This window comes from Plectropomus leopardus, chromosome 3 (assembly GCF_026936395.1).
Source record: "Plectropomus leopardus strain MGB_pleo_1.0 chromosome 3, ASM2693639v1, whole genome shotgun sequence".
NCBI lineage: Eukaryota > Metazoa > Chordata > Actinopteri > Perciformes > Serranidae > Plectropomus > Plectropomus leopardus.
The window spans coordinates 38,756,482-38,778,372 of NC_142178.1; the positions used below are offsets into that span (position 1 = coordinate 38,756,482).

The 21,891-nt window shown below is 37.6% G+C and overlaps 2 protein-coding genes across 4 annotated transcripts; both read left to right on the top strand.

Annotated features, from left to right (window-relative positions):
* Positions 1–2,245: 2,245 nt before the first annotated feature.
* LOC121964728 (uncharacterized) lies at positions 2,246–9,607 on the top strand. The gene is made up of 5 exons (XM_042514923.2): positions 2,246–2,859; positions 4,148–4,486; positions 4,798–4,881; positions 6,282–6,410; positions 8,005–9,607. Exons 1-5 carry the CDS (start codon positions 2,811–2,813, stop codon positions 8,148–8,150), a joined length of 747 nt encoding a protein of 248 aa, XP_042370857.2. The 5' UTR covers positions 2,246–2,810; the 3' UTR covers positions 8,151–9,607.
* A 3,828-nt stretch (positions 9,608–13,435) lies between these two features.
* On the top strand, positions 13,436–21,587 carry LOC121939047 (butyrophilin subfamily 2 member A2-like). 3 transcript variants are annotated; one of them, XM_088075014.1, is made up of 6 exons: positions 13,452–13,632; positions 16,331–16,678; positions 17,462–17,536; positions 18,785–18,922; positions 19,604–19,691; positions 19,970–21,587. In XM_088075014.1, the coding sequence occupies exons 1-5, from the start codon at positions 13,578–13,580 to the stop codon at positions 19,687–19,689; spliced, it is 702 nt and encodes a 233-aa protein (XP_087931140.1). In that variant the 5' UTR covers positions 13,452–13,577; the 3' UTR covers positions 19,690–19,691; positions 19,970–21,587. The 3 variants fall into 3 exon arrangements, with proteins under 3 accessions (XP_087931141.1, XP_087931140.1, XP_087931139.1); XM_088075013.1 differs by having other exon boundaries at positions 13,458–13,632; positions 19,604–21,587; XM_088075015.1 differs by lacking the exons at positions 19,604–19,691; positions 19,970–21,587 and having other exon boundaries at positions 13,436–13,632; positions 18,676–18,814.
* The last annotated feature ends 304 nt before the right edge of the window (positions 21,588–21,891 follow it).

The window sequence follows — 21,891 nt, forward strand, 5'->3', positions numbered from 1 at the left end:
AAATACAGTGCAGTAAAGTAAAATATATCTGTATCTAAATATATAGTATATTGAGTAGTTGATAAAATGTAAATACTTAAATAAATTTAGAGTTATTTTAATCATTGAGTGAAAAGTAGTTTGTTACTCTGCCTAAATGTAACTGTCAAACTAAGGGTAAGCTTATTGAAGGTTTGTTGGTTTGTTTTAGGTTTTTTTACATAAAAATATATATATATATCATTATTTTTAACTAACTCTTGCTTGAATTTGTGCCTTATGATATTATGTTTATGTTGCTTTTCAACTTGTGTACTGTCTTTCAGTTCTTTTAAAAGCACCTTATAAGTAAAACGTATTATTGTTAGTATTATTAATTTTTTTTTATTATTATTATAATGTTAACTGCTTATGTACATATTCCATTTCGTTTACTTTGAAGTTAAGTGATTTCCACATTTGGGGCATTTTTCGGGGAGAAATCTGTCACTGTTTGAAACTCTTATTTGCGTTTTTAAGAAATAATACTGTGACTTTAAGAGAGAAGAGATGTTTTCGCGCCAAACAGCCTCCGTCAGCCAATGAGTGAGTCTGAAAGGGGCGGCGAAGGAAACTGTTGCCATGAGGCGGGATGTTTCATGCTGATCCTTACAGAAAGGGACCTATTTTCCGCGCGTGGACTTCCTAAAACTTCCCGCCAGGTAAAAAAATCTAACTTTTATTTAAGTAAACTAACGTGAGAGAAGCTTTGGTGCATGTTATTGAACAGGATCGTGTTTTAGTTTAAGAGTAATTATCATTTATGCAATTAAATTTGCAGTTAATATTAATATGTGCATGTGGACCTGCACTGTGTGCTGCTGTTTTTGGAGATTTTTTTTTTAATTTTGGAGTAAGAAGGTGCTATATTGGTGGACCTGCCAAATCCGAAATTTATTAGATCTCCAAAAAATAAAACTGAACTTTATCCTGCAAAGGTCAATATACAGGACTGAAGTAAATACACAAAGTCACCCGTTTGTAAGTTACACTCAGCTTATGCAACAGCTGCCTTTAACCTGCATTTTCTAACTTTTGCAGCGCTGTAAACAAAAAAAGCCTCCAAATTGACCCCAAAGTTCGTTAATAACTTCTTTAAATCAGTTTCAGCAATAGAAAAATATTTTTATCTTCACGAAAAAGGGATCTGTTGAAGGTTTGATGTATTTAACTACATTAGTTTTGGTGTAAACCCCAAAATAGACATGCAAGAACCTGCATAGTTTTAGGTTTGCGCATGCGCGGTTGCCCAGCCCTCAGTTTAACCCTTTGAAATCCGGAGCGACGTCACTTCCCCTTAAAAAAAACTTTGTTCAAAAACTGCATTGCTCATTTCACGTTATATGACAGCAGTAATAATAGTGCAGAATTTAAATAAACATGGATGAATATTGTTTTTAAATAGTTTTTTTTAAAGGAAGAAAAAACACTTCAGCCAAATTTAAGGCGCATTAATAAGAATGGCAACACAAAAAAGCATTTCAAAACTCAAAAATGGAAACAAGTGTTTCTTTTCTTGAGCCAGTCAAAATTACAAAGTCCAATGACGACACCAAGAAAAGGGTGGGCAAAAAAATCTAATTAAATTAAAAAATGAATAAAAATAAAATAATTCAAAAGGTCTTTCATAACAGTTTACACGTCCTATGTGACACAGTACAGTTCCTTTGGTCTTTTTATTGGTAATATCACTTCTCTTGTGCTGCCCTCAGATTACTTTTTTAAATTATCATACTTTCATATATAACATTATGTTACAAAGTTATACGAAGTTCTAATTAATATGCACCACCGTTTTTTTTATTTTTTAAAGTAATTATATATAAAATAATAATAATGAACATACATAAAATTACATTATATATATACACACACACACAATGTATTTTTCATTTATACATATATACATAGGACATCTTTTCATTTCATAAAAATGAAAAAGTACTGAAGTCAAATTATAAATAATAATAATAATACATTTTTAGAATAATTTTAAACAGAATTATAATGGATATAGTTTTTTGGGACATTTTTCACTGTGTTTAAAAAATTTTAAAAAATACATTTCTAAAGCTAATTTCTTGCAATTTGAGGAACACTTCTTGCTCGCATTGCTCATTGCCTCTTCAGACGAGTGATATTGAGAATAATAATAATAATAATAACAATAATAATCAATAAACCAATAAAAAATCTTTTTAAAAATGGACTCGAACAGAAACAACAAGCAAACAAAAATGATTCATTTCACATCAGGAGTTTAAACTCAGCACGTTCCCTCTTTTTCATACAAATAACAACAAAAAGCAAAACTTTGTTGAAGACAAAGACTCGACGGAATAACCTATAAACTGTATATAAAAATATTTACGGTTAAAACCAAACATCCCCGCCTCTACATCACGTAACCGCACAAACAAACGCGACCGTGACGGAAGAGTCCACTGTAGTCTGGACTGATTGGGGGGGTATTAAGTTTTAAATAAGATAAAATAAGCGATCCTGTTGGCATTTTCGGGTATGATTTCTATTTATACTTTAAATAATTATAATAATTAGGGGACCTCTCACGGGGCCCTCTGACTGTCTCAGCCGGTTGTCCACCCCTCTCAGTTGGAGCGATTTGTGCGCATGTCCGGCTGTGCTTGGCGCTAAATAGTGTTTGAGTGAACACGAGACTCGGTTTCTGATCGTTTAGACATTAATTTATTCATGCATCAAACACGGACGGATCTCACGGTGTCAGGATAACGTCATATTATCGTAGTTGGCCGGACTGCAGCGGGTTAATAATGATTGTGACTCTGGTAACTGTGCTGACTTTTCTGCCTTTTTCCGCGGGTAAGTTCGTCTTTTTAAACAGGAAACATTCCCATAACATTAGCGGACATTAAAGAAAACATTAAATCTAAAGCTCAAAGGACGTTTTAAGGATGTTTATCATTTCAAATAATGTTCCTGTGAGGTTAAATCGTTTTTACTGCAACGTTGTGAGGATGTTTTGGTCACTAAATGCTCTTTTAGTAAAATGTTCCCACAATGTTACATGAGAACCAAGGGAGAACACTTTCAAACATTCAGAAAATGTTATTAAGGACTGAGATTACAGACCCTTTTTAAGATAAAATGTAGTGTAATGTGGTATTTTAATGACAAAAGAAATATTAACATTTTTGATGTTTAAGAACGTTGTAGGAACATAAAGAAAACGTAACTACAACATTCAGTGGTTACATTGTACCGTTTTCAGGACCAAACATTTTCAAGCAATTTCTGAGAGAAATGACGTTATTTACAAGCTCTGGGATGTTACGGATGTTATAAAGGCATTATTATGTTATTTTATCCACAATGGTTTTCTGGTTTTTCAAAACAAGCTGTTTCCTAAAAAAAATCTTTTTATCGCTGCACCTCTTGTCTGCACTTTTTATTTTTTAATTCATTTTTTTATTTAGTTTTTAATTTTACCTTTCATATCACATCTTTACGCTTTTATTGTAAATCATATCCTTAATGTTTTTATATTTTATTGCTCTGTAATGCAATTTGAATTGCCCTGTTGTATGAAAGTTGCTACACAAATAAAGTTGCTTTTCTGATGTGACTAAATGCACAGTGATTGACAGTCAGTGTGGTTACAGGCACAGTTTAGTGCAGCTACAGTTTTAGCTCAGTTTAAATGGACTCCTGTCCATGTCCCAGTATACAAGCAGCGGGGGACAATGCGTTTCTTGTCACCTGTCTGTCCAACTCCACAGAAATGTCGATGTTTTAGAGGACACTAAACTGACGGGATTAGACAGGTAACTGGCTCTGTATATTTTATGTTTATGTAATTTCGATAACTTCACATCCACAGAAACTGCAGAATTTTAACACGTGAATTGAAAAATTGTACTTTTTAGTCCGTTACTTTTTAACTGACTCTGTATTTGTCTAAATTCACGCAAATTCTGAAAATTTCTCAACATATGCAAGTAATTATCCACCAGTGTTATCATGTTGGAGACCCGTGCTGTACATTTATCGCGTAAAACTTCGGGTTCGGGTTCACCGTAGACCTCGATAGGCTGGCAAATGGACGATGTCGACTGGAGGTGTTGACGCCGTGTTACGTTTGTGTCCTCAGGGGTCACAGGACCGAGTCAGAGAGTCGAGGCGGTCGAAGGAGACGACGTTACTCTTCAGTGCCCGATCGTCCCCGGGGTCGACCTGTCTGCTCACACGGTGGACATAAGCAAACAGGACCAAGATGTCAAGAACGATATCGTCCACGCCTACGTGCAGGGACGGGACCATTTTCGTCCACAGATGTCTCAGTACAGAGACAGGACGGCTCTCAGCCGTGAAGACCTGACCAGAGGACTCGTGAAACTGAAGATCTCCTCGGTGACGCCGGCTGACGGCGGACGATACGAAGTCTTTCTCAGGGATTTGAATGCCGAGTGTGTGATTGACCTCACTGTGGGTAAGCAGGTTCACTTTAATACAGTTTACACACACACACACACACACACACACACACACACACACACAGCAGCAGACAACATGCAGTGTTGATTTAACCCTTCACAGTTCAGCAGGAACGGCGGTTTTGTGACAAACGGAGATTTATAACGTTTTTAAAGGAAATTATGACACTGCTTTATTTTAGTTGCAGTAATTGAACGTCTCTGGACACACGCAGATTAAGGAACACAGCCAGCTTTCTCTGATTACTACAAGATATTTTTAATCTGTGTTTTCCGAATACTGAGAGCATTTCTTCTTTTTCAACAGTTTCTGAAGACGAACACAACAGGAGCGACGACTCCACCACACCTGTACCTCCTGAGGAAGAAGTGACCGAGTCCGACGGCGGAGGTAAATATCTGTGAGCAGCTCTGAAGAAATGCAGAGATTGTGCTCTAAAACACTATGAAGTCCTTTATTTACGTCCCCTTTGCATTTTCACTCAGAACCACATAAGGTCGGCAGCTCGCTCTGAACAGTTACGGAGCCGTAACGTGTCATTAACAATAGGGCTGAAACGATTCCTCGAATAATTCGAGTAACTCGATTACAAAAAAATGATCGTGGAATTTTCTCTGCCTCGAGGAATCGTTTAATTTTGCCAGCTCAAAGCATGGTATTTCGCCCGGACTACTTCTAATGCGGCACAACGCGCGGACGTCACGCACGTACAGGAATAAAAAAGAGGCGGCGGATATGTTTGGTTTTAACCACGGATGAAGAAGGCGACGAAAGCGAAGAGAAAGGCACAAAGAAAAGGCAGAAAATGTCAAAAGTGTGGGAGCATTTAAAGCTGGACACCAAGGCGAACACTGCTGCGTGTGTTCACTGTGAGACAGCGCTTACATACCACAACAGTACGTCTTCAATGCTGCAGCATCTCCACCGAAGGCCCCCGTTTCCTCCGAGAGCGGAGGACCGTCACCCCAGACGAGGCAAAATGACGTTAACGTAGCGCTAATTCATGAGATTAACGTTACTGTACCTTGCTAACATAACGTTAGCCCTGCGGAGGGCTAGGTTTCTATTAATTATGACTACTGTGGATGCGTGGCTAACGTGCCTTTCATACAGGCTTTATTTAATCTGTACAAACGCAGCGCTGCAGAGTGATGAGGGTGGAAAACAAAAACAGAATAAAGCTAACTGGGTAGTTAAAAAGGGAAACCAATGGTTCACTGTTAGGTGAAATGTCTTATTGTCTCATGTATATTTATAATTGCTCTTTAACTAAACAAAAATCTGTTTTATCCGATTACTCGATTAATCGATGGAATTTTCAGTGGAATACTCGATTACTAAAATATTCGATAGCTGCAGCCCTAATTAACAATAATTTACCGTTCCTGTTACATGGCGGCTAAACTCGTCGTCTGCTCGGAGGGTAATAAGCTCCGAAATCTCACTGTTTTCCCAATTTGCGGTTATTTTCATCTGCTGCTTTTTAGGTCTCCACACATAACACGTCTTCTGTCCTCTTACACAGACTTCGTTAATACTTCAGATACCGGTTTAAAAACGAAACAACTTTGTCCTCCCGTTCTGCGATCGTACCTTTTATGCATTCCCACTTTAAAGATGCCACGTTAAATTTGATTTATTCTTCAATCTCTGTGAATACGAGATAATGTGACTGTGTTTAAATGTGTTGAGAGGAATCATCCGAATCAGTTACCAAATTACAGAAGAAAAAACCTGCATCACCTCTGAGCCGGCCCTTTTTTACACTCACCTGTCTGATGTTTCTTCAGCTGCTGCAAAGAACGAGTCAGCGCTCGCCCCTGACGGTGGTGTCCGTGGTGTCGGTGGTATTGCTGCTGCTGTTGTTTTTGTTGCCGCCTGTGGTCTTCTTCTAATCCTGGTGAAGCATCAAAAGATCAGTAAGTTATAAACTTTGCTCTGCAGTATTTTAACATGAATTTTATACTGTAATTTAGTATACTTACTCCTCTAATGTCACACAACCCCAACCTCTTTCAGTTTTTTTAGAAAAACTTTACTTTTAATTTAAAGTGATAGTTCACCCAAAAATTAAAATTCATACATTATCGACTCATCATCATGGTGATAGAAAGTTGGATAGTTTTATAGTCCGCAAAACGCTGCCGGATGTTCACGGGGAAAAGGCGTTGCACTGATCTCCCAAACAATTGAAGCAAATAGCGACCACAATCCAAATGTTAAAAAAATACATAATAAAACCACAAAATGTCTCCATTCTGCTCGTCGTGTCCTGAAGCCCCAACATACCAAGTTGTTTTGAAAAACGTTACTGGTGTCATGTTTTTAGCCTCGTTGTAGCCTGTAGCTCCGAGTGTGGGAGTTGCGCTAATGATGGCACGCTCTTTCAAGACACACACACACACACACACACACACACACACACACACACACACACACACACAGAGAGACATGGCGTTAGCAGCAAGTGACAAGTCTCTTTAGCCTCATTCCCACTGGACAAAAAACCTGCTAACATTGTTTTTTTTAATGCAGTGAGAATGCGTACGATCGGCATTCACACACGGGTCAAATGACTCTGCAGTATTTATATTTTTTAATTTTTTTTAAAATTCTTCATTGATGATTTTTCGACATAATCAATACATTGCACAACAGGAAGGTATATTATAAAAAACAAAAAATGATCATTTTAGCCTTGAATCAGAAGCAATTTCAAAAATACATACAAAAAACCTGAACAAAAACAAAAAACAAAGCAACACAAACAAACAAAAAAAATGAAAAACAAAAAACAGAACAGAAAAAAAAACATCTCCGCAGTCGACACGGGTTTTTATCGAGTTCAACTCTGATCGCCATTGATGGGAACGCAACACACGGGTTAACGGGATGTTTTCACCTCCTTAATCGCCTAGATGCATTGACGCGCCATCACCAATTATCATCCGTCTCCTCCTAAGCAGCTAAAATGCATCTGCACCGAGTCTGAAAGAGACACTGAATAAGTCATAGATGTATAAAGAGAAAAAAGACCTCTGATCCTGCTGCTGTGTAACGTTTACCTGTTCTCCTGTCTGTCTGTGACATCACACAGACACACCAACAAAACACACACACACCAGCCGACAGAGAGGCGCACTCCTGTGCGGCGGCGGTGTGTTCACTGGCAGTGGGAATGGAGTCAATCACCTATATTTAGCAGATTTGCCTGTTTGACAGACTTGTAAACACTGGCGTGCAGATACCGTGAGTTCCCGATGGTCTCACTTAAGTAGATAATGACTGAATTTTCATTTTTGGGTGAACTATTACAAGGAAAGTTTATTATCATGTCATGAACATCGATTTGATTGTTTTGCATACATTTACAAAAGTATAAAAATGTCAGTATTTTGATGATAATATCAACAGTATGAGTATGTTGTTGGGCTACTTTCTTAGTATTTATACATAAACCTGTTTATATGGTATAAATCTTAGTGTGACAAAGTGGTTATCGTGTCCTCACAGAGATCTGTAAGAAGACGCCGAGAGAAATCAACGAGCAAGAAGAGGAAAAGATGATGAAGACAAACAGCTTTGAAATGAAAAGCAGGCGAGCAGCGGAGGGGGGCGGAGACCGACACGGCGCTGCAGAAAATGGCCTGATACGATGAGCGGTTATTTTCTCTGACCAATAACTCTGATTTTAAAAAAAGCAAAAATGATTATTTAAAGAGTTCAAGCGCTCCAGATAATTATGGGATTGATACGTGTTTAACTGAAAGAAAATGAACCCCTTCATGCAGTCCCGTAACCGAGCTGGTTAAAAAGTCGATGGACTGAATCGATGTGACGTCGCACTGACTAAAAAGTCATTTCTGGGTTAAAAAAGAAAAACTGGGCGACTGAATTGCTGAGTTTATTTCTGTTGTCGTTTTCAGCCGAAACGGTAACATATAAAGATTTAGACCACGTTTATACGGAAACGATTTCAGGAGAAAACGCCAACCTTTAGTTACGTTTCGGCTGTTCATTCAAACGACGGTGCGGTTTTGTGTGTCCGGGTTTCACCGTTTTCGTCGTCATGTAAACTGGCATTACGGAGTTTCCTCTGACAACGGGGACGTTTTTACGTGTGCATTACGGTCTCAGTCGATAGCCGTGTGCGAGCAGGTTGTGGACGTATTTTAGGGAAGTGTGGATACAGCCGTGGGGGCGGGGCCTCGGTCAGTCCTATAAGAGCTGCTCGGTGGTGCAGGAAGCAGAAAAAGCTCTTTTTATGGGTTTAGAAATGCGTGAAATACCCGGATACCCAGAGCACACCGAGTAGAGATTAACGGCAGTCGAGCGCGCACGAGGGGGTCACTTTCGCCGGCGGAGCGACCGACTTCCAGATTTAGATTTCTCCTTTTAGATTTTCCAAATGTTTTCGAACCGGATGGTTTACGTCCAGACAGGGATAGAAGACGTTTTGGGGGTTTTGATCTCACAAAAAATGATTATTACTGCATCATTACTTGGATCAGCGGGAAGGGGCGGTACTTCCACCGCTTACTGATCCGTGTTCGCGGCGTTTGTTTTGAAAACGTTGTGGTCTAAATGTGAAATTTTCTTTAAAACGATCCACAGAAAACTGTTTTCTGTGGATCGTTTTGAGCGTAAACGTGTCAGTCACGGTGGTCTCGATCTATCTGACGTTATTTTATGAACTAGGATTAATCAAGTATTAACTGGATAAATTCATTTCACAAGGAATCATGGGTAACGGTGCGTCATCTGTGTTGTACGCTGTGAATTTCAGTTTTTTGGGTTTTGTTTTACAAATAGGCTGATCTTTGCTTTTTGCTGAAATGTTGGATTCATGTTTATGTTTATTTTCAGACAACATCAAGTACTTCTAAATGATTTTAAGTGCAGTCACTTTCCACCTGTAGTCCTGACGGACAGCTGTTTTTAAAATGGAAATATTTTACACGGTTTCATTTTAAATTTGTATTTATGATGTCTGACTCTTTACATGTGATATTTATTTTCCTATCCTAGCTTTCTCTTTTGGATGTTGTTGAAGGTGATCATGATTTTTGTCATTTGAAGTAATTTTAAATAAACACGGAAACCTTTGAGCCTCTCAGATGCCTTTAACGAGTGTTTAAACCTTTAAATCCTAAACACAGTGGACAATTTCCTTCAAAAACATGGAAAAAAAGACACGGAGCACTTTAGAGAAAATGTTTTACAAGTTGTAGATAATGAATAGATAATGTATAATCAGACTACGCTCCTTTTATATGTCTCATCAGCACAACTTCATACATGTGACAGTCTGCTTATTATTGACTTTTCTTAGAGTCACACATTTTAATACAAAGATATTTCATGAGACTTTACATGTAAGGTAGTTACTGAATTGTGAGCCAAAAAAAACTTTTGTAAGGCTACAAAAATGAGGAAAGTAAGACAGTTGTCCCTCAGGAGTGGGGTTATAGGCGTGGTATGTGTGCGGTGGTGTTTTCCTCCTTTACACTTTTTTTGGTCATCAGCAAAAACACACAAGTATCAAAAGAAATAAATTTAAAAAGGAGAAAATAAAAATAGTCAGAGATCAGGCATTAAGATATGAATCAAACTATTTATGTGCAAGGCTTGTTTAGTTCTAATATATTTCTGTGATTTTTTGAAATTCAGGGCCTGCGGGGAAGTTAATATACATCCATGAAATTTGGAAATTGGCGTGGATCTGTTATAAATATGGATACAGGCGTGTGGGCGGGACCTGATTCATTATTATGAAGAGCCACCTAAAGCCGCATCTTCTGCGCATCAGAAGTGAGGCATGTGTTTTTGTTTCAAAATTTGCCAAGCTACATACCACCCAGATACTTCTGAGAGTGGGACAACTTAATCAGAAAATTTATATGGGATGGGAAAAAACCTTGTGTTAAATTAAAAAATTTGAAGTTTCCAAAATCAGGGGGAGGGTTAGCTCTACCAGATCTGAAAACATACTTTACAGCAGCCCAAATGAAAAATATAATGGTTTGGATAAGTGATATTAATTTTCCAAAATGGAAAGATATAGAATTAAGTAAAAATCATTTAATAAAATCAGCAATATTTAAAACTGAAGATAAGGAACTTAAAGAAGAAAATAAAAATAATTATTGTATTGAAAACACTTTTAAGGAGTTCCATAAAATTACTAAAAAAATGAAAATAGATGAGAACAATATGATTTATTTGAGGGAAATATCTAAAGACCCTGAATTCAAGGCAAATAAAACAGACAACATATTTAACATTTGGGCTGAAAAAGGAGGAAGATTTTACCAATTATTTAAAAATAATGAACTGCAATCTTTTGAGAACCTTTCTAAACAATTTGACATACCAAGAAACCAATTCTACAAATATTTACAAGTCAGAAGTTATATACTCAGGAAATTGGGGAAGAAGGTCAAAAATTTACATCCCCTGGTTGTTTATTGGGCTAATAATAGTAATCGAAGAACTAAAAATACCATGAGCAAATTATATAAAATTCTGGCTAATCAAGAAGAGCAATTAACAATTAATATCAGGGTGAAATGGGAAGAAGAACTAAGTACTAAAATAACAGAAGAGGATTGGATAGAAATCTGCTCTAATGTACATAAAACAACGTGTTCCTTATTTTGGAGAGAGTTTACTTGGAAAATAACAAGTAAATTCTTCCTGACACCAAAAAGTATGGGAAAATATACAGGGAATCTAAAATGCTGGAGGAATTGTGGGGAGGACAATGCAGATTATTTACATATCTTTTATACATGCAAAGTAATCAAAATATTTTGGAAAGAAATAACTGAAATTCTTGAACATTTATTTCAAAAGAAACTAGAAGTTAATCCAGAAAATGTAATTATAGGGAAGATACCGGTAAATATAAATTCCGAAGAAAAATATCTATTTCAAATTTTTAGAGTTTCAGCATTAAAAATGATCACCAAAAAGTGGAAAAAAAGCAACCCACCAAAAAGTGAAGAATGGATAACTACACACGTGGACAAAATTGTTGGTACCCTTCGGTTAATGAAAGAAAAACTCACAATGGTCACAGAAATAACTTGAATCTGACAAAAGTAATAATAAATAAAAATTCTATGAGATTTAACCAATGAAAGTCAGACATTGCTTTTCAACCATGCTTCAACAGAATTATTTAAAAAAATAAACTCATGAAACAGGCCTGGACAAAAATGATGGTACCCCTAGAAAAGACTGAAAATAATGTGGCCAAATGGACATGTTAATCCAAGGTGTGTCCACTAATTAGCATCATAGGTGTCTACAATCTTGTAATCAGTCAGTGGACCTATATATAGGGCTACAGGTAGTCACTGTGCTGTTTGGTGACATGGTGTGTACCACACTCAACATGGACCAGAGGAAGCAAAGGAAAGAGTTGTCTCAGGAGATTAGAAAGAAAATTATAGACAAGCATGTTAAAGGTAAAGGCTATAAGACCATCTCCACGCAGCTTGATGTTCCTGTGACTACAGTTGCACATATTATTCAGAAATTTAAGATCCATGGGACTGTAGCCAACCTCCCTGGACGTGGCCGCAGGAGGAAAATTGATGACAAATCAAAGAGACGGATAATACAAATGGTAACAAAAGAGCCCAGAAAAACTTCTAAAAAGATTAAAGGTGAACTTCAAGCTCAAGGAACATCAGTGTCAGATCGCACCATCCGTCGTTGTTTGAGCCAAAGTGGACCTAATGGGAGACGAACAAGGAGGACACCATTGTTGAAAACAAATCATAAAAAAGCCAGACCGGAATTTGCCAAACTACATGTTGACAAGCCACAAAGCTTCTGGGAGAATGTCCTATGGACAGATGAGACAAAAATTGAACTTTTTGCCAAGACACATCAGCTCTATGTTCACAGATGCAAAAATGAAGCATATCAAGAAAAGAACACTGTCCCTACTCTGAAACATGGAGGAGGCTCTGTTATGTTCTGGGGCTGCTTTGCTGCATCTGGCAAAGGGTGTCTTGAATCTGTGCAGGGTACAATGAAATCTCAAAACTATCAAGGGATTCTAGAGAGAAATGTGCTGGCCAGTGTCAGAAAGCTTGGTCTCAGTCGCAGGTCATGGGTCTTGCAACAGGACAATGACCCAAAACACACAACACACAGCTAAAAACACCCAAGAATGGCTAAGAGGAAAACATTGGACTATTCTAAAGTGGCCTTCTATGAGCCCTGACCTAAATCCTATTGAGCATCTTTGGAAGGAGCTGAAACATGTCGTCTGGAAAAGGCACCCTTCAAACCTGAGACAACTGGAGCAGTTTGCTCATGAGGAGTGGACCAAAATACCTGCTGAGAGGTGCAGAAGTCTCACTGACAGTTACAGGAATCGTTTGATTGCAGTGATTGCCTCAAAAGGTTGTGCAACAAAATATTAAGTTAAGGGTACCATCATTTTTGTCCAGGCCTGTTTCATGATTTTATTTTTTTTAAATAATTTTGTTGAAGCATGGTTGAAAAGCAATGTCTGACTTTCATTGGTTAAATTTCATAGAATTTTTATTTATTATTACTTTTGCCAGATTCAAGTTATTTCTGTGACCATTGTGAGTTTTTCTTTCATTAACCAAAGGGTACCAACAATTTTGTCCACGTGTGTATGATACAGGAAGTACACAGGAATGAGAAAATAACTCACAAAATAAGGAACACAGAACATGTTTTCGATAAAAAGTGGTTTATAAAAGAAATTGATAAAATAAATAAATGAGATTAAATTAACCATGACTCAAGTATTTATTAGTCAAAAGTAGAATAATAGAATGACAAATTAAATATTGTGGTTTTAACTAAGGCCAATTTCACAGGAAAAAAAAAAAAAAGAAGTGAGTCGTGTGGCGCCACAGAGCTTTTCTGCAGTAGGCGGGATCACCGTGTGTCCCCCATCCCTGTCGTCATCCGAGGATATATAACTTGCAAAACGCTGCTCCAGCTTGCGGTTAGTTGTTAGTAGCAGGTGGTGAACTTTAGTAAGTTTTCACAGCACAACCTGAGTTTTTTGGTGGAAACTTCTGGACTTCATCATGAAGACTCCTGTAATTTTCCTGATAATATGTCTGTGTGCTGAAACTATCCCCGGTGAGTTTACATCATTCACAACTTCATGCATGTGACAGTCTGCTTATTATCAGTGTTGGGGAAGTTACTCAAAAAAAGTAATTAGTTACTCATTACTAGTTACTTCTGTAAATTGTAATGAAATTACTTTACTAGTTACTGCATTTGAAAAGTAACTTCACTACTTATTACTTTACTTTCCCATTTCTTAATTTACCGAGTAGATACAGGACAGCAGTTGAAAGGAGCCTGTCACCTGGGCATAGAGTGCATTTCACTCGAATATTTTTGTCCTTTCGAGCTATAAACTGAAAGTAGTGGGAATATCGCCACTGGCCGAACCCCCCAGGCTGTGCTCGAAATCACCCTCATCACGGATGTAGTGCACTATATAGTGTGTTCGGTAGTTGCAGCTCTAGCTGGAGCAGACACCCGCACACCCGCTCACATCTGATCATAGCGTTTTGTTCTCTTTTCCCAATTGGCGGTGTGTTAGAAAAATAAATGCTTTTCTGTTTCTTGTTCCAAGGGACTGATGAAGATGTTGAGAAGCTTATTAAGCTTCGTGTTAAGCACAACCAGCTGTTGGATGGATATATTCTAGTGGTGCATATTCATCAATAAAAGAAATTTCAGAATTCATATTTGTCATTCCTGATTGAACATTACATTTGTATTTTTTAGTATGATGGTATTTATAGTTGAATAACCATAGCGCATCTGCTGACGCAACCACGATCAGGAAATTACCGTGTAGTGTCCGAATTCTCCTCCCGTCGTCGTTCCCTACATCGTGTATATGATGTAGTTCACTACATCATATACACGATGTAGTGGATAGGGAGGGAGTGAATGAGTGGACGATTTCCAACACAGCTTCATCAGTCTCCGTCTCAGTCTCATCTCAGTCTCCATTTCCCTGTTAGTACCGGCAGCAACGTCACTCGCCCCTCTCTATGCAGCACGCGTCGCGCACGCACACAGACAGCAGCCGCAGCACGCACATAAATTCCTGCGCCACTTAAACAGACAGACACAGCACAGGCAAATCAGAATCAGAATCAGAATCAGAATCAGAATCAGAATCAGAATCAGAATCACGTTTATTGGCCAAGTTCAACAAACTGCAGCGTTAACGCGCTTCTCTCTGACACCGGTGAGTCAAGACGGAAGCTAACGGCCTACAACAGCTAACAGCTAGCAGCTGCTCGGCGTGTATGATGTTAGCATTAGCATAATCGTTTTTGAGATTTCTAACACCGGTTATTATTATTGCAAACTCGGCTGACACGTTTATAGTAATGTTAGAAACGTCTTTGTTCGCGCGGACACGCTGAAAGGTTCGTCAAAAAACCTGATAGCTAACTTTAGTTAGCCTAGCTTTAGCACCTGCTAGTTCCTTAGCTCACGGTGTCACACTGTTAAAAGTTTCACCTGTAGAAGGTTTTATTTATTCCAAAATCAGACAGTGACGGTGTTTGATAATCCATCCATAACATGCAGGGTTGGAAATAAACTTTTTTGTCTGTCTGCCACTGTGGCAGGCATATTAAAAAACACAACAAAAAATGACAAAATGTTTGTTTTTGGCAGATGAGTGAAGCTAATGTAGCAGCTGCTGCCATATTTTACCAGCATCTGTCTTTCAAAGTAGTGGAAAGAAAATATCAAGAAATACACACTAAAGTTCAGATTTCTGTTCTGGTCATTTATGCAAATAAATAAATTTAAATAAATAAATGTGAATATGTGAAAATAAATGAAATGCATATTTTATTAGATAATGCATTGTTTGCATATTTAATGTGTTAAGTGTTATGAGAAAAAAACATGGGTTTTTGTTTTGATGATCATACACTGAACCAAGTAAACCAAATATGACTGATGGAATCTGAATATAAAATTGCAGAAAAATTTTATTACAAAAATAATTTTGCCTAATATGAGTTTTAAATGTAGGAAGTTGCCTAATGATATTTATTAAATAAATCTCTCCACTAAATGTTTTAATTTTGGGGGTCATAAAATGTATGGAATTTAAAATACATGTCTTTAAAGACTGCTTTCTTCTTTTTTTCTGAGAATCCGAGCCAATATCACCACTTGAGCATCACCAACAAATTTTCCATTTTTTTTTTCTTCTGAAACTTTTTTTTACAAGGGAATTTATTTATATATCATTTATAGCTGTATTTATAACATTATAACATCTAAAAAATGTTTCCTTTGGCTGTTGACAGTATTTTGTAAACATCCAAAATTTCCTGTGTAAAAAACTTTTAACTCTTAAAACACAAAGTAAAAAAAGGATGGAAATGGATTTTATACAGTGTTCAGATTTGTGTTTTTGAAGTGTTTGCAAATCACAGCATATTGTCATTATTACCGTGTGCCTACATTTAATTAGATATCTATAATGTTATATTTAAATATAACATTTCAAACAAATTGCAATATAAAAATAATTGTATGATTGTGTGTAATATGGTGGTTTTATGTTGATATCTGTTAGTTAAAAATATTATCGCAATAACTCGGGGCGTCTTCCCTTGAAAACTGAACGTTGATATCCGGCTGTCCTCTCCTGTAATGGGAGGAAAGGGCCGAGGTTGAGCAGCATATCTGCGTTTGAGGAATTGTTGCACCACTTAACTGAAAAACATCAACTCTGCCGTTCAGAGGCGTTTATGTTGTGTTCATGTTGTGTTTGTTTTCTCAGAAGAGAAGCGTCTCACATCCCAAAATCCATCAGTGGAGGGCGTAGAAGGCACAAACGTCACTCTACGGTGTGACCTGAATCCTCCCACCAACCTGTCTAATTTCATAGTGGATGTGAACAGAGTCGATCTTGATGCCAGGAACAACTTGGTCCATGCCGTCGTGAGGGGACGGGACCATTCTCGTCCACAGATGGGTCGGTACAAAAACAGGACACGTTTCAACCACAATGACCTGAACCGAGGAATCCTGGAAATGACGATCTTCTCAGTGACGCTGGCTGACACCGGACCGTACAATTTCTTCATCAAAGAACTGAATGTCAATTGTACTATTAACCTCACTGTTGGTAAGCAGGTTCAGTTTAATACACTTTAATTCAGATTCATAGAATTATTTGTCCGAATTGGGAATTTCCCAACACTGTTTTTGAACCCAGTTCCAGGTTCATCTCTAACGCGATGTTTGCACCCCTCCGAACATGCCCCATCCACAACTTTCCACAATGGAAGCGCAAAAAAATGTCTACCGAATTTAACTGAACCCTACCGGCCTGTTGGTGGAAATGCCCCGAAAATTAATGTTTTTGTTTTTTTTTTTAAATTAAATCCCCCAGTGTGAACTGTAAAGTTAGTGTCTGAAAGAATCGGTTGCTAACAAGATGCCAAATGAGACTACAGAACGTCATCACGCCGAGCCGCGGCAAACATGGCTGCACAGCCTCTTTGTAGCTCCTAACGATGGCTTTTTTTAACTCTGATATTGCATTTACTCTTCAAAAATAGTAAAAGTGATGTTTATTTGAAGATTAATCCGCTGAACAAAACGTGCAAGTGTCAAAAACATTTGTTCTCCACTGATATTATTTTGTGGTCCATAATCTGGTGGAAAAATCCCACCGGCTTTGAACATTTATAATGATTTCTCTCTGTATAATTATACTTTAACAGGTTTTCCTGTTAATCCACTGACTGTTAGACAAATGTTTGTTATGTTCAGATGACCCTGACCAGTGTGAAGTTGTAGGCATTGACTGACAGATTAATGCACACAGCCATCTTTCTCTCACTGTTAGAAGATATTTGTAATCTGTGTTTTCTGACTGCTGAGCATTTTTTGTGTTTTTAAACAGTGCCCAAAGACAAACACAACAGCACAATGGGACAGGACTCCACCACAACTGGACATCCTGGGAAAGATGATGGAGGTAAAAGTCTTTGAACTGTTCTACAGAAAACTGTAGTTTTTTTTTTTATCCCTTTTTATGCAGATATTGCACTAAGCCACCATGAAGTCTGTTTGCATTTTCACACAGAACCAAAAAATGGCAGCATAATCCCACTCCTGTGATGATTTTAGACAGCATACCAGCATCGCTGGCTATAGCTGCTTTTTTGCACAAATTTAAGGCTTTTCTTAGGTGGGATGGGATATGGGGATAATAATGAGATTTTATGAACTAATGTTTTGTATTTTATTTAATCGGATTCGATCATTTATGTATTTATTCCACCCACCTACCCAGATATTACAGGCAGAAAATAGCAGCGCTGCCAGAGCCTGGTACAATGCATCTCTCCTCGTTTTACATACAGTTGATCATTTATTGTTCGCTGCCCCTGCCCAACGTTTTAAGAATTGTTACAAACTTTTCCTTCAACTGCCGCCCTGCACACCCGAGGCTGAGGAATGATAACTAGTGACATGTAAATGACTGATGAAGGTTTTAGTAAAATAAAGGGAAAAAGGGGAGACATTTAAAATAAAATAAATAACCACCAATGAGGATAGTATAAAAGAGAGAGAGAAAAAAATGACAGTAAAAAAAAAAAAGAAATGAAAAAATAATGATAATAAAAAATGAAGAAAGAGGAGAGCCTACATGTGTGGGTCACTGTAGTGTAGTAAGCTACATTTTAAAGTTCTGCCAGAGTGGAGGCGTCAGCTGCTATATGCAGCATCATCCGGCAGGGTTTTTTAAACAAATATACAGGTATAACATGTCAATAACAATAATTTATCGTTTGTTATTTGGTGGCTGATCTTGTCCTCTGCTTGGACAGTAATAAGCTCCTAAATCTCACTGTTTTCCCAGTTTGCGGTTATTTTCAGCTGCTGCACTTTTCTTTGTTGCCTGCAAACTGCTGCTTTTTAAATCTCCCACAGAGGCTCGCTCACATAACACATCTACATCATTACTGCCTCTGACACGTCTTAAAAACAAAACAACTTTGTCCTCCCGTTCTGCGATCGTACCTTTTATACATTTGATTTATTCTTCAGTCTCTGAATACAAGATAATGTGACTGTGTTTAAATGTGTTGTTTTTCTTTACATCATGAGCAGCACGCTACAGAGGAATTATCCGAATCAGTTACCAAATTACAGAAGAAAAAACCTGCATCACCTCTGAGCCGGCCCTTTTTTTACACTCACCTGTCTGATGTTTCTTCAGCTGCTGCAAAGAACGAGTCAGCGCTCGCCCCTGACGGTGGTGTCGGTCGTGTCCGTGGTGCCGGTGGTATTGCTGCTGCTGTTGTTTTTGTCGTCACCTGTGGTGTTCTTCTAATCCTGGTGACGCGTGGAAAGATCGGTAAGTTATAAACTTTTGCTCTGCAGTATTTTAAAATTATTTGTGGACTGTAATTAAGTATTTTTACTCTTCTAATGTCAGCCAACCACCACTTTGAAGTTTTCTCACAGAAAAAAAACTTAAATCAGAGCTAATACTTTACTTTAAACTGGCTTCAACAGTAAAATGCTGCTCAGACACTGATGCATAAATATTAACTATTTAATAATGTCAGATAGAAATATAAATCATGGAGGACATTTAACTGCAGAAGATTACTTTTGCTTTTGATATGTTTGGTACAGTTTTAATTTTGGAATTCAAACGCAGGACTTAAAATAGTATTAAAGTATTCATCAGCAGATTTCCTTTGTCTGATGGCGGATAAATTGACCCTTCGACAGAAACCAGAGTTCAAATATTAAGTGTAATATCTAATATTGACTTTTGGGGCAATTTGTCTTCCTGCCCAATCAAATAAAAAAAGAAATATCACAATGAAGTTTAAATTTGATTTGCGGCACTCAGCCAAAAAACTCTCCTCAAAAACAGATCTTTAGCTGTTTGTCCAAGAGAACCCAGAGCTGAGATCTCAGATTTGGGATCTGAGTGAAATATTTTAAATATGTGTTTGTGCTTCACTTAACTTCACACACTAACTTTAATAAATGATTAAACAAACTGCTTCCTGTGTCCTCATAGAGAATCTGCTGAGGACGGTCAATAGAAGGACGGATCGAGATGCAGAAGTGGCAGCTGGCACTGAACTGTGTCTAAACACAAGTTGACCCGGACCTGGATAGACCTGCTGCAGACCACTTGGGAAACAACAAGCAAGTAGTTTAGTGATGACTCAGCAGTAATGTAAACAGACACGTCATAATACAATAACGAGAGGTGAGAAATTATCATATGCACTCTATGATGATATTGTGGGTCATTGTAGGTCTATGATGATATTGTGGGTCATTGTAGGTCTATGATGATATTGATAAGAGTCTCGTGCATATATTGACGGGGAGGTGTCCAAAGACACGATAACAGCATCGGTGCAACCAGGACCGAGAGCACGATCAGGGCGAACGGGGGGTACAGTATCAGTGCAGCCACAGCACGAGCACAACCAAAGGCAGGATCACAGCATCAGCACAGATATCACAACGGTCAGGCACAGCAGTAATAGAAAAGAAAGAAAGAGGGAGCAGAGCCAGAAAAAAAGCAAAGCAAAAATCAGTTGCAATAATCAAGTTTAAACCTTTGGAAAAGTCACAATTCATACAGAACATGTAGGATTTTAATACTTAGCATTTAAATGTCAGGAGTTGGACCTTAATCAATTGAAAACACTACTAAATGCCCATTTATACTGTATTTCTTTTCTACTAAAAAAAAAGTGATTAGAGATTTTAGTAACACTTTCAATGCCAGCCAACGAGAAATCTTGGTTTTATGAAATCAGGGACCTTTTTTATCCTTTTTACTACTAATCATGTCATATCCAGAATCAGACTCTATTGTTATTATGTGGAAACATAAATTTGTTGGAAGGAAAGTTTATCTGATCATTCCTCAGAGTGAAGGTAATCTCAGGTTTAGTAAAACACGTACTTTGCCAACCTTCCAAAAGCCAAAAAATTGTTTCCATTGCAGTTTTAGGAAATATGGCGTTTCCAAATCGTCTCAGGTACAACCTCATGCAAGCTTGAGATTGTGGGAGTTTTTTGCCAAATTGACACATTTCCATTAGGTGTGTTTTGTACTCGAAATTTTTATTTGCACAATTTAATGGTAACTGGAAGCCCTCCCGAGGGTTTGTATGTGTGAATGTTTTTGGAAACATCTTCCTCTCTGCTCGATGGTCAAACTCACGGCCAGCAGGTGCTTTTATTGGTCTGGTGCAGCGCAGTGCCTTCTGGGAGCTGTATGCTTTCTACCTCTTGAGCAAAAGTGAATGTTGAAGCCCTTTTTCTCTTCGGTGGTATATAACACACTACAATGTGGTTATAGGCAGATAGGATATTTTTATGTCAGTGCCTACAATTTGTCATAATTTGTTATTCATTCTAACTTATTTATAACAACTGTTACATTGTATTATGTGCTTTGTGAGTTGTTGAAACTTCTATCTGCATCCAACTACATTATACTGTGTTTAAGCTGATTTAATGTCTGTATAGGGCTGATAAATGCTGTGGAGGAGGTGTGACCTCATCTGTTCACTTCCATTGTCATTTCTTCCTGTGTACTGTCCCTCAGTGTGCATAGCTTCTGTATTTAATGATTATAATATTTAATAGTCAGTAATCTCTTTGAGTTCAGTTGTTAGTCATGTATGTTTTTGAGTAATTGAAACACTTTGATTCCATGGTTCTGTTTCTTGCACTGTTACACTGGTACTTGTGTTACTTGTTTTGTTTTGCACTGCAAGACTCGTACTTTTTATATTTTATATTTGTATCTTCTATTTTATCTGTTTTCTTTTTTTTTTTTCTATATTTATGTTGCTCAAACCCACCAGAAAAAATTCCTCGTATTGTGTTAACTATATGTGGCAATAAATCTTTTTCTGATTCTGATTCTGAAAGGACGAATGCATTATATGTTTCTCTTTGTTTTATTTTTGTACTGTTTCAAACTGTGAAGCACTTTTCCACAAGCCTTAAGTAAAATATATGCTTTACATAAAGTCTGTGATCTCTCTTCTCATTTTTGCCTCCCTGATCTTAATGACTCACTGTAACCGCAGATTTAATCCACTACATACATGATTGGTCATTAGATGATAACCCCTAACATGGGCTGTATTTTGGCGCCACCCTCAGACCAAACTGTGTAATTTAAAGTTAAGGAGGAAATATTCAAATCTTAATAAAATGTGAAATATTCCAAAACGTCCTGCATAAATAACTCAACCTAAACAAAAATTACGTTGTCTGGATACTAATATGTAGAGGACCAATTCTATTACTAACTCAATAGATAAATTGTTG

Coding starts and splice junctions, on each gene's coding strand:
- LOC121964728 (XM_042514923.2), top strand. CDS start 2,811: ATGATTGTGACTCTGGTAACTGTGCTGACTTTTCTGCCTTTTTCCGCG. Junction 2,860..4,147: donor TTTTCTGCCTTTTTCCGCGG/GTAAGTTCGTCT, acceptor TTGTGTCCTCAG/GGGTCACAGGACCGAGTCAG. Junction 6,411..8,004: donor GGTGAAGCATCAAAAGATCA/GTAAGTTATAAA, acceptor GTGTCCTCACAG/AGATCTGTAAGAAGACGCCG.
- LOC121939047 (XM_088075014.1), top strand. CDS start 13,578: ATGAAGACTCCTGTAATTTTCCTGATAATATGTCTGTGTGCTGAAACT. Junction 13,633..16,330: donor GTGTGCTGAAACTATCCCCG/GTGAGTTTACAT, acceptor TTGTTTTCTCAG/AAGAGAAGCGTCTCACATCC. Junction 18,923..19,603: donor GGTGACGCGTGGAAAGATCG/GTAAGTTATAAA, acceptor GTGTCCTCATAG/AGAATCTGCTGAGGACGGTC.